Source organism: Halichoeres trimaculatus, unplaced genomic scaffold (genome assembly GCF_033239565.1).
Source record: "Halichoeres trimaculatus isolate MK-OKI-2021-1 unplaced genomic scaffold, fHalTri1.1 fHalTri1_scaffold_8, whole genome shotgun sequence".
NCBI lineage: Eukaryota > Metazoa > Chordata > Actinopteri > Labriformes > Labridae > Halichoeres > Halichoeres trimaculatus.
The window spans coordinates 22,386,223-22,397,670 of record NW_027437186.1 but is presented as its reverse complement, the minus strand read 5'-3'; the positions used below and the strand labels follow the sequence as shown (position 1 = coordinate 22,397,670).

The 11,448-nt window shown below is 41.2% G+C and overlaps 1 protein-coding gene across 2 annotated transcripts in view; it reads right to left on the bottom strand.

Annotated features, from left to right (window-relative positions):
* The window catches only part of LOC141794640 (serine protease HTRA1A-like), a 30,846-nt gene that overhangs the window by 3,198 nt on the left and 16,200 nt on the right, over window positions 1-11,448 (bottom strand). The window contains exons 4-8 of one of the 2 annotated variants that reach the window (XM_074675020.1): window positions 3,733-3,927; window positions 3,616-3,648; window positions 3,413-3,527; window positions 2,830-2,887; window positions 992-1,087 (exon numbers count right to left, since the gene is read on the bottom strand). In XM_074675020.1, coding sequence (XP_074531121.1) covers window positions 992-1,087; window positions 2,830-2,887; window positions 3,413-3,527; window positions 3,616-3,648; window positions 3,733-3,927 — 497 coding nt within the window. Of the gene's footprint in view, window positions 1-991; window positions 1,088-2,829; window positions 2,888-3,412; window positions 3,528-3,615; window positions 3,928-11,448 lie in introns of both variants that reach the window. The other variant, XM_074675019.1, reaches the window with a different exon arrangement.

Genomic DNA, 11,448 nt, shown 5'->3' with positions numbered 1-11,448 from the left:
TTCAGCCAGTGTAACATCTGTTATAAGAGATCTAATGATAGAATAAACATGAGAGCACAGCAAGGTGTCAGCGCTAAGCTTGTAAAAATCTATTAAATAAAAGTAGTAAACCTGAAATCACACACAGGCAGTGATATCAAACACTGACTCTCACCACAGCTGTTTAATCACACCCACATGTGAGTGCAGACCAACAAACCTTCACTTGCACCAATTAATGCAACTGCAGCAAAGTGTGAGCCCCTCATTACGCTAAGCTGCTCCAATAGAGGGCCTGAAGATTCTCTGCAGCCGAGTCAAGATTGCCAGAATTAAGTTTGAAATAAACATAAAAGGAATGAGATTAAAGGCTTCAGGAAAGAAGAAACAGAAAACAGAAGAAAACCACAGAAATGCTATGCAAAACAGCAGAGTTATTAAGCAACAAGTAAACTCTGACAAAGCCTCATAGGGGCCGCTGCTCTAGGCTGGGTGAGCTGGTGCAGGAAAACCACAGCGCAGCTCGTAACCTCCCAGCATGAGGTTTGAAGGAAATAGCTGACCTCAGCGTCTCCCAAGCCCCCACTCTGCTGGAGCTGTGGTGGTGGATTATTGGAGTGGGCTGGATTGTGGGAGGAGGGGGATATTTTAGAGGGCCAGGAACTCCAGGCACGCTGGAGTGGGCCATGAATTAACTTTCTGTATGGAGACAGTTTGTGTAGGAGGTTTTCTGAGTGTTTTTTGAGGTGCACAACTGACAGCTAAAGGTGGGAAATAAAATAAAGGAAATGAAATATACTATTTGCACTGTGAGATTGAAGCAGAGGCTGCATGCGGAGTGATGATTGTCTTGTGAGAATAAGGCACATGTGTGGAGCTCAAAGCGCCAAAGGCAATATCCCAAAGCTGAGAAAGAGTCTGGGATTCTGCTCCAAACCATGAAGTCACAACTAAGTAAGTCTGAGCTGAGTTTACACTTTGAAAGCCATATGTGCAGAAATATTTTCCTTACATTGCAGCTGGGGTTTTTGCGATGACCTCCATAACATAAGCTCCAGAGGTGATGTCAGGGAAGTCATGGTGTCGAGTCTTCAGCTCCTTGGCTAGCCTGCCAAGAAAAAGAAAAATAGAAAAGTGTGGTAGTCTGAGTATGCTAAAGGAAATCTCACAACGAATTAGTTATTGTCACTCTTGTGTAGCCAGCAGTGACTGATAAAGATTTTCAACCAAGGCTTCCTGTCCTGACTTCCTCTCTTCCTCTCCTGTGCTGTGCCGTGTTTTACAGTTCAGTGAGCAAGTCAAGAGGCAATGATGTATTCAGTCTGAAAGTGACAGAACATTCATCTTTTCAGATCTGACTGAAACTAGATGTATTCATTTCTTGGTTCATCATTTCACCCAGAGGATCATCCTGTTCTTGTGTTTGTTTTATTATTTGGGGGTCTCAGTTTCACTGTAAATAGACATTTTTACAGATTTGCTTGATTTGCTTGTGGGAAATAGGCCTTTCAGGTATGTTGTCAAATTATACCATATACACCTGGCTTTTGAGATCTTTCACTGGAGCACCCCAGTCATTCTTGAGGGGAAGTCTCAGTTTAAATGTAAATCCTGAGTTACACAAAGGCTTCACTCTTACTAACTTTGGCGGTATGAACTTGATTAAAGAAATTGTTTTGCTTGCTGCGAACTCTAAAATAACAGGTTTTCATGGGAAATTTGAGAAACGATAATGTGTTCAGATTATTCATTCATTCATTTTCTATACAGCTTATCCTGTTCAGGGTCACGGGTGGCTGGAGCCTATCCCAGCTGTCATTGGGTGAGACACGGGGTTCACCCTGGACTGGTTGCCAGTCAATTGCAAGGCTGACACAGAGACAGACAACCATTCACTCACAAACTCACACCTAGGGACAATTTAGAGTGCTCATTTAACCTGGTGAGTATGTTTTTGGACTGTGGGAGGGAGCCGGAGAACCCAGAGAGAACCCACGCATGCACGGAGAGAACATGCAAACTCCACACAGAAAGGCCCACTGGCCGAGGTGGGGATTTGAACAGGTGACCTTCTTCCTGTGAGGCTGCAGCGCTAACCAATGCGCCACCATGCAGCCCATGTTCAGATTATGTCTGACATAATATTCATCTTTATGGATTTGTTGGTGAAAAAGATGCAATCATTTCTTGATTCATGCCATTGCAAGGGAAAGCATCACATTACTTTTTGGGTAGACTGAGGAGGGGCTCATAGTTTTTCTGTAAATCGTAGGTTACACAGAGGCTTAACTCTAACTAATGTCAGCAGTAAGAAATCAGAAGAGAAACTGATTTGCTACAGTACATACATATTAAATGGTTGTAATGTGTAATGATCAAATGTAACATCAAACGCATCCTAGAATATCATAAAAAGTAACGCTATAATTGTTTGGTTTGTATGATCTCCGTTGCAGTACAGCCCTATTAAATTTTGGTAGGAGTCTCAGTTTTACAGTAAATAGTAAGTTACACAGAGGCTTTATCTTGACTGACTTTAGTGGTATGAACCTGACAGAGAAACCAATTTCCTTATTGATTATCTTAATAAAAAGCTTGTGAAGGACACTTTTATACAGATTAATCACTGATGAAACAGTTCTGATTAGAGTTGCTGCGTCCTTATGATGCATTTTGTCCTGCATACTTCAATAACTGGTAATACACAACTGGTCAATCACTACTTCAAAGCATGAAACAACTTAGACACCAGAAATCTTTTCATTTTAATGAGTGTTTGCTGAATCTGTGAAGAGACTTCTGTGGGTGAAGTTTTACTATTCCTCTACAAAAAAGAAGTGTGCAACTTACGCTGGAGTAAGAGTCATCATCCTCACACCAATATACTTCTTCTTGGCAGCTCCTCTCCCTGGAGATGAACCAGATCACAAAAGAAGAAAAAAAAAATCAATCTTCCACATGTGGCAATAAAAATTTTGGTAGTCTTGTTTTTGTAGTTGTGTCATCATATAAATAAATTAAATCAGGCAGTCATGTTGCCAGTCATAAAATACACACATGTTCGTTGTTCCATCACACCTCCCAGGGCAAAAGGTGAAAAGCAGTAAAATGAAATGAAAAACCTGGCGCACTCTGGCATTTACTTCTCTATTACTTTCATGCTGTGTCATTTTTGTGTTGGGTAATGCTGGGCAACAATTCATAAAGTCAGAAATGTTGTAAATGTATCTAATGGGAGCACACAGAGATGAGAAATAACCACCACAGGAACAGTTAAATCCTGAATCATGAAGCCTTTTTTGAATAAACAGATAGATACCGGTCCAACTGATACAGCCAATTTTGTGAATGTGCCTGACACGGCTTTGTCTTGGTGGCTGAAGGGACACAATAAAGAGAACATATTGTGAGTCTTGTCAGTAAGAGCTCATACCTCGAGACTGTCTGTCATAGGACTCTGCCAGGAACTCGCGGATTTTGTCTGAGGGTATGGCAAAGGAGATGCCAGCTGTCACTTTTAGGGTGTTGATTCCAATCACCTCGCCATCCTAAAACAGCAAACCTCAGCTTAGTGTCTCATATCGACAGAAATTGTTTCAGACATGAACTAAAAAAACTAATTAAAAGAGTGCCTACCAGATTGACTAAAGGTCCTCCTGAGTTGCCGTACTGCCAAACAAAAAAAAAAAGTTCCTTGTTAGTTTTAGTATAAACAAAGTGTATGCACAATAAACAGCTTCCTCTTTTTCTTACATTGATGATGGCATCAGTCTGAATATAATCCATATCTGAGTTTCTGAGGCCCAGCTCTCTGCCCCCTCGCTGAGTGGTGCTGACGATTCCTGTGGTAACTGTGTTCTGGAGTGAAAATGGGCTTCCAATGGCAACAACAAACTCTCCCGGTCTCAGGTCTGAAGATCTGCCCAGCAACAGGACAGGAAGCGTGGTCTGCAAGATAGAAATGCAGGCGAGTGTGTTCAGGATGCTAAGATCCAAAGAAAGATCTGTGATGCTTAGCAGTAAACAGGACAGATATCTAAAATGAACAATCAAGGATGGTACCCAGTTTTTAAACAAATAGTCTTTATTGAGCCTCATGCTGCAGTTCAGGTAAGAAGTTTATTTAATGCACACCATCACAGAGAGCAGTGTATTTTTCAACTCTGCAGGGGTATGAAGACAAAAAAACACATTTAGCTTTTGCTGCAATTCCTCTCCTGAGTTTTGAGTTCTTGTCATAATCATGTGGTTTATGAGCGGACAGCAGGAAAATAATTACAGCAAAACCACAAGTCTTCTTAACACACAGCCTACTCAGTCCTCCCACACAAAAACAACGACTCCTTTTCCACTTCATTTATGCCAGACAATTTAAAATGCAAATAATCAGGATCAAAGGTCTATTTCTTGGACAGACACAGAGCCCAGCTGACAAATCATTCCTAATGGCAAGTACGTGCCAGCACACCACAGATGCTGGAAAATGGTCTGATATGTGGTAAATAATGACTACCTTAAGCTCTGGTTAGCTATGTTACACTGGGCAGTGGAAAGCAGGCTACTGTGTGCTCGTCTAAGCAGACAGACAGAGAGGATATATTTATCCATCCACAGTGACAGTTTCCTTCTTCATATGAAATCATTTCTGTCAGGCAGCCTGCAGTAAAAGCCCACGCGCCACCACATCACGTTTGAATGATCCTCCTACAGTATGTTACTGTTTTGACTGCCCAGAGTTATAAATAGGAGAAAGGGGAAGCTACAAATGAAGGGAGACAGCAACACAAGTTGGAAAGCTTAGACAAAAGAATTCATTTTAGACTTGCACAGACGCATCAAACTAATGACATCATTCGCCTACATGGAAGATGAAATCTTGTGATTTATGCATTTGCTTTTAAGACGTAGGAATCATCAATACTTTTACATTAATCAATCACTAATGTCAGTGACTTAAGTTTTATGGTAAACATGTGGACATCAGACATTATGCCAATATATTATGCCCAGTTTGACCCAGAGGAGTTCTCTAAATTCAAGTAAGAAAAGAAAAGAAAAGACATTTAAAAACATATGAAGACTTAAATCTGTTATTTTTTGTTAAAAAGATCAGCAACACTTAAAAACTTGCTTTTCTTCTTAAAGGCTGATGAATACATCTATGACGAAAATAACACAAAAACAAAACAGGCTTTCTGATGGTATTGGTAAATGCTGAAAAAAATCTGATCAATGTGTACACTTATACCAAAATGAGTGTTAAGGTTGGAAATTCTCTACATAAATCAGATTATGCTACAGACTTGATCCAGTCTAAAGTGAGCTTTAGCCTTATGTGAGGGCTATTTTCTCTGTCAGTCAGTCATTGCTGCTAGTGAAATAACTAGCGACAAGTAACTCGTACAATCTCACCTAAAATGAAATGAACAAATTAATTGCTTTACAGTTTTAGTTTTTTCAAACCACATCAGGCCGTCTTAGGCCATATTAAACTTTGGATTTAACTTTGGTGGTATCTGCAGAGTTCAGGGAAGAAGCAAAGTTGTTGTTCAATCAACTCACACTACAGATTGCACTGACTGCATCTTTTGAAGACAAGGTTCATCACATCTTTACACCAGTGTCCTCATAATACGGTAGATGCCAAGGGTGGATCTCTGGATCATTCTTTCTGGTTTTTCCCTATACAGTGCAACTTTTAGATCTCTGTCTTCAAATGTGCCTCTGAAGCCAATTCCAAAGACCACAAAAAAGTAGAGTGAGAAAAAACAGAAATATCCCTTTATAAATATCAGAATATTTGCTCACCAAAGCTAAGCTTTTCTATCATTGGATAAAGAACACAAAAATATAATTAAAAAACATAAAAACCATCAAACAATAAACAAATAAAGAAATAAATCCAGTACCAATAACAGTATGGGCCTACCTTGAGTCTAAAGCCTCACGCTACAAGAATCTCTGCCCAATTTGACCCCAATTCGGACCAATCAATGGACAAACCTTGTCCGGGACCAAGGTTGTTCCAAGGAGGTTAGGCCCAGATTATCTTCTAGTATGAGTGGGTGGCAGATAAACCTTAAGCCCCAAACGCATTTGATATTTGTCGGGATGATTATGCTGCTCATTTTGGTTAAGGAAGACCATAACCAATCACAGAGAGCTGCCTACGAGGGACTGGAAATGATCAAAAGTTATCACAGATGCAAATTGTGACCATGAGGGAGCAGCGTGTTGAGTGCATTGAACAGTGTAGATGGAGGACAAGACCACAAATGTCTATATTGTTTTTCCAACCACATCTTCATCCAGATGTGTTTAGTCTTCGTTCTCTTTTTCTTACAGGAAATAATAGCTCCAGCCAGCAGCATGACACTAGTCTCCATTTTTTGTGCTTTTGTTTACATTTACTTCCTCTATCTGGTGTAACAATCTTCATGAAATCCTGTAGTGTGTGCTGGGCATTATTTTGTAAAATGTGTGGTGTGTGGTGTGTGCATGTTTAAGATTTGAGAGAGGATAATCTCTGAAGATTCTCCTTATGCATGTGATATGACCCAATTTCAGCATCTTTTAAGATTTTTAAAATCCTGTCGTGTGTCAGGCTTGAAATGTGGAATCACTTATTAATGAGAATGCTCATCCAAGCAAACACGAAAAACAACCCTAAGTGCATTAAGCCTGCAAAATGTCAGCAATTGGTGGACATCCATGACTTATATATATATTTTTTGTAATGGTATGGGGGGACAATCTGTAACATCTGACACTCAGGACTAGTCTTAGACTTGAAATCTGGAAATAAGAAACCAAACATCTCTAGTCCTTGGCATGTTTGTTGTAAATGATCTTGAACCTTTGAGGTGAAGTTATTATTAGAAGATAATAAGAGCCAGTTACTGAGGGAACCTTTTAATATTACATCCAACCAAACCTCATCTGTTCACACACAGATACACAAACACAAACAAACACAACCGTCACACTCTGTGTACCTGATTCCTGTGGGCTTGTTCAACATAGCAGGGATGTTAACATGACACATACACACACAAGCTGCAGGAGTGTGTACTTAAACTTGGAAACAGTCTGGCATGTGCAAACACGCACAAACAAACACCTGACACAGGAGTAGTAGTGTGTGTAATCACCACCCTCCGTCAGCTCCCTTAGCTCCCCTTCCCCCGTCACACTCCATGTAAGATAAGAGTATAACCAGATGGAGGGAGGAAGCAGGAGAAACACACACTGCAGAGAGAGAGGGGACGTCAGGTGGATGTGAGTCACTGCCAGCACATTCAGGACTCAGCTGGACACTACTAACTGTTAGTGATACTGGTGCTGCCATGGTGATTGTTGCTCTCAGGTGGAAAACCGGTACCTCCAAAATGTCCTCTGTATGTCACAACCCATCCCACACAAAGTCACAGTGCATTCAGAAAAATCTCATACAAAGGGTGCAAAATGCATCAGTAGGGTGACAACATCCCAGCAGCACAGCGAGAAGGCAGAACAAACACTGGACACACACATTTCAAAGCTTACATATCACTTACTAATCGTGCCTACTCAGCAATCTGGAACCACTCGTGGAAAATCCTCCCGCCATGTGAGTCTGCCTCTCCTGGTCCTGACCACCCAAGTGACTCATCCTGCTATTTCAGACGAAGGCTACGCTCTCTGGCGCTTCACCCAAAGACACTATGGCCACTCTTAAAGGAAAGAGGCATGGTGGACAAGGGGAACAACAAACACCACAAACCACAGGAAGGGAGTCTGACATTAAGAGACAAATGAGTCAAGCTCTGTTTTGTTTAGTATTACATGGATGTTTGAAGCTCAGGGATGACCAAGAAAAGACTAGGTTTGGTTTGCGACCAGAGTGAGCATTAGTTTGGAAATATCAACAAGGTCAAAGCGGACACCACTTATTTTCTGAAAATGAAAGCCTATCATTTAGACTTTGAACTTGAGATGCTGCAGAATTCCTTCACCAAACTCTCAAAGGAATCTGTGTTCTGCCAAGTTTGATTAGAGAAAGACATCAGATTAAAAAGGGGAGGACTTCTTTTTTTTGACCAAAGAAGCATCTCAGAGACATGCTGTGGGAAATACCAGACTTTTTTTTTTCGCCCATTTATCGCCACTTATCCGAGTCCTGATCCGGCCTCCTGCACCCAGACAGATTTTGTCACGGTGAGTTCAAGGACACTGTGACGAGGGGACAAAGGGCAGATAAGACTTGAAAAATGGTTGCAGAGTTACCATAGAGATGTGTCATTGTTATTGTTATAGCCATGGTCTTTCAGTGGCTCATTTCACAGCCATTAGACTAACTGCTGTTTTACAACTGGAGGTCCAGGTGCAAACTTTAACTCCAGTTGAGCCCAGATAGTTTAACAGTTTCTAGGGCACTTACTTATGCACTTGGAGGTTTCCTGGTTATGGACCCTCACCAAGTTAAGTCTGTAAACTGAATCCACACACCTGGCACTGTTTAACTATACAGCCAGACCTCTTCAAAACACACACAATCACATTAACCTGAACTGAATATAAACCCCACTGCAGCAACTTAAGCACTCCTGTAACTCAAGTACAGGCAACTTCAAAGCACCGAACATATTCACTTACAACACCTACTTTGCTTAATTCATAACTACACTTGTGCTCAGAGTTTAACAGATGATGTCTGATGCTTTGCCTTTGGGTGCTGTGCAGACGCTGATAAAAACGAGGCAGGATCCGGCATGCACCACATAACACCCAGACAGATCACAAGATCAAGACACAGAGGGGGCACTGAGTGTGTCTGCAGTGTGTAAGTGGCTCATTTAAGTGAACATGAATGCATATTTGTGGACTCAAGGAATAAAAGGAGGGGTGAATACTTCTGTGTTGTAAAAATGACTGAAGTACATGTTCAAAAAACCATGTGAGGTACTGTAGGTCTCGTGGAATTCCTTTCACTGTAATTAACATGTTCAAGTCACACTGGTTAAAACGTATCCTCGCTGACACCAGTACGGAAACCACCATGGTTTCCATATGTTGTTGGTGAGGCTTTCAGTCTTCAGAATAAGAGCAAACATGTGTGCGAGCACTGCATGTATGTTCTGCTCTGTTTAGTTTTGCATGAGACACGAGGGCGTCTCGGCTCTGGCTACAGACACCACAAAACTCTGGACTACACACATCACAATGATGGGAGGAGATGAAGTCTCAAAGATGAACTAGACCGCTCTTTAACCTTGACTTATGGGTCAAACTTGTATTTATGGTTTTGGACAACTTTAAGCGGTACCTTGAAAGACACATCTTACCTGGTAAATGGCGAGATACACACTCTGCCGTTGACTTAGAACGGGAATGTAAACATTGACACAGTGTCTGGGTAAAGTAGTAAGAGTAAATCCTATGGATTTTATACTAATTCCTTTAGGTTTTTATATGTCTAGGCCTGTTAATTGTAGTCTAGACTATTCTTTATATGACTGGGGGAGAACACTGGAACCTCCTAAACTCATTGAACAACCAGAGACTTACAGCCTTGTCTGTTGTGCTCACACAATGTGGCACTTTCCTGAAGCCCACAATATGTTGATGAAGCCTTAAATAAATGACTTTGTGAACAGCAGAAGCCACACCTGGCCTAAGGGTTAAATCCTGCTTCAATCAAATATTTTTAAAAAATACTAAACTAAAACTATTCTAGTTTGTAGAGGTTTTGATTTTTTCTCTTTATTCATGGGATAATGCTCAGAGTGGCCAAACCTTTCAAAAAGGACATTTATGAAATAGGAAGGCAACATCCACATCTACTAACATTTTACGCAGAAGGAAACACTGTAGACCTTTTATAGGAGTAGAGTTGGAAAACTGTATATGGTGAAATTTAAAATAAAAAAATGTGCAGGAAACATGTCTATTTGTGGAATGTCACAGAGAACCATAGAAATGCTTTAAAGAGGGGGGTATGGTTTTTTTTTTTTTTTAAGGTTTTATACTGTCCCTCTGGGTTCCATGTAGTAGCTTTCCATAATTTACAGCTCAAAAATAACTATTTTTATTCTACAAAACCCTTTGCTTTAGCCTCTGTCAGAAACCCTTTGTTTTAGCTGCTGCCTCTTTAAGGTTCGCTGCTCCACAAACTACTTTCTGGTTGGCCAGCCCTCTGACCACCTGAACAGGGGCAGAGTTATGGGCAAATCTTGGTGTTTGAGGCCCATGCCTCCAACTTGTCATGAACTTGTTAGGAGACTTGTTTGCTGTGACCTCATCATTTTAGCAAGTCTCATCATGGTCTTGAGCAGTGGTGATTGCTCTAAGACTGTAAAGGAATCTCAGCTTCCCCTAAGATGTCCCCATAAAAGTGGTGATATGTACTGCTGTGTGTACATTTCATTGATAAAATATGCGCTTGAATTCCATCATCTTTTGTTCAAAATCAGCTACCTATCACAGGTAACTGGCTCCACCTCCTTCTCATTCATCCCTGCAGTGTCTCAGCGCTTTAACACAGTCGGACGCTGAGCGTCTTCTGACTTCAGCGGGGAAGCGTAGAGTTAGTTGTTCCACTGTGGAAACTGGACGGTCATTGGATAAACGCTGGGCTTTGTCCCGCCCATTGGACGCTTAGCATCTCTAGGGGTCTATGAGGCAGTGGGCTGGCCTGGACGCTGGGCTTCTGCATGATGATTGGATGATCTGTCTGAGGCTGAATCCCTTTTTGATTGACAGTGAAATGAGCCAGTCAGCGATCTTGAAGTATAACCCTCCACCTGAGCATCTTCTGAGTTCTACATTCAGTTGTTCTGGACTGAACCGGAGGCTTTATCGATCCCCAGCAAGTTTACCTTTCTTAAAAGCGACGAGTGTTGTGTTTTAAGATTCTCTCTCTTTTCACCAATAAGTAGCTACAGCTGTGGAGCTTCTCCCCCAGTCACTCACACTTACAGCCTGTCATAGTCTCATGTGATAGCTCCAGCTGCTAGCAAGCTGGCACAGAGGGTAGAATTTAGGTTTAAATAAATAAACAAATTTATGATGTAGGCCAGAAAAAAATGAGCCACCCCTCCTTGACTGACCAGCAGCCGCCACTGGTCTTGTGCAATGTTAAGAAACCAACTCCAAAGCAAATGAGCAATTCAAAGATTCAGGGATCGCTTAAACAGAAGAATACGCAGCAGTTTGAAAATCTGCTTATGTTTAGTATGAATACCCAGCATTAAAACTTTATATTCATGTTTAAAACGTGGGAGAGCAGAATACCTCCTCTTTAACCATTCAGATCTACAGGACTTCTTAAGAGGGCTTTATGGTCAAATGTGCCCTAAGAGGAAGATTTAAAAACGTGTTCAACCCCAATTTGGGCAAATTTATCTCAACAACAGGCATGTGCTTCATCTATTGTGTAACATCCACAGATGCATCATGGGCTGGTGTCTATTGAGTAATCTGGCTCTGATG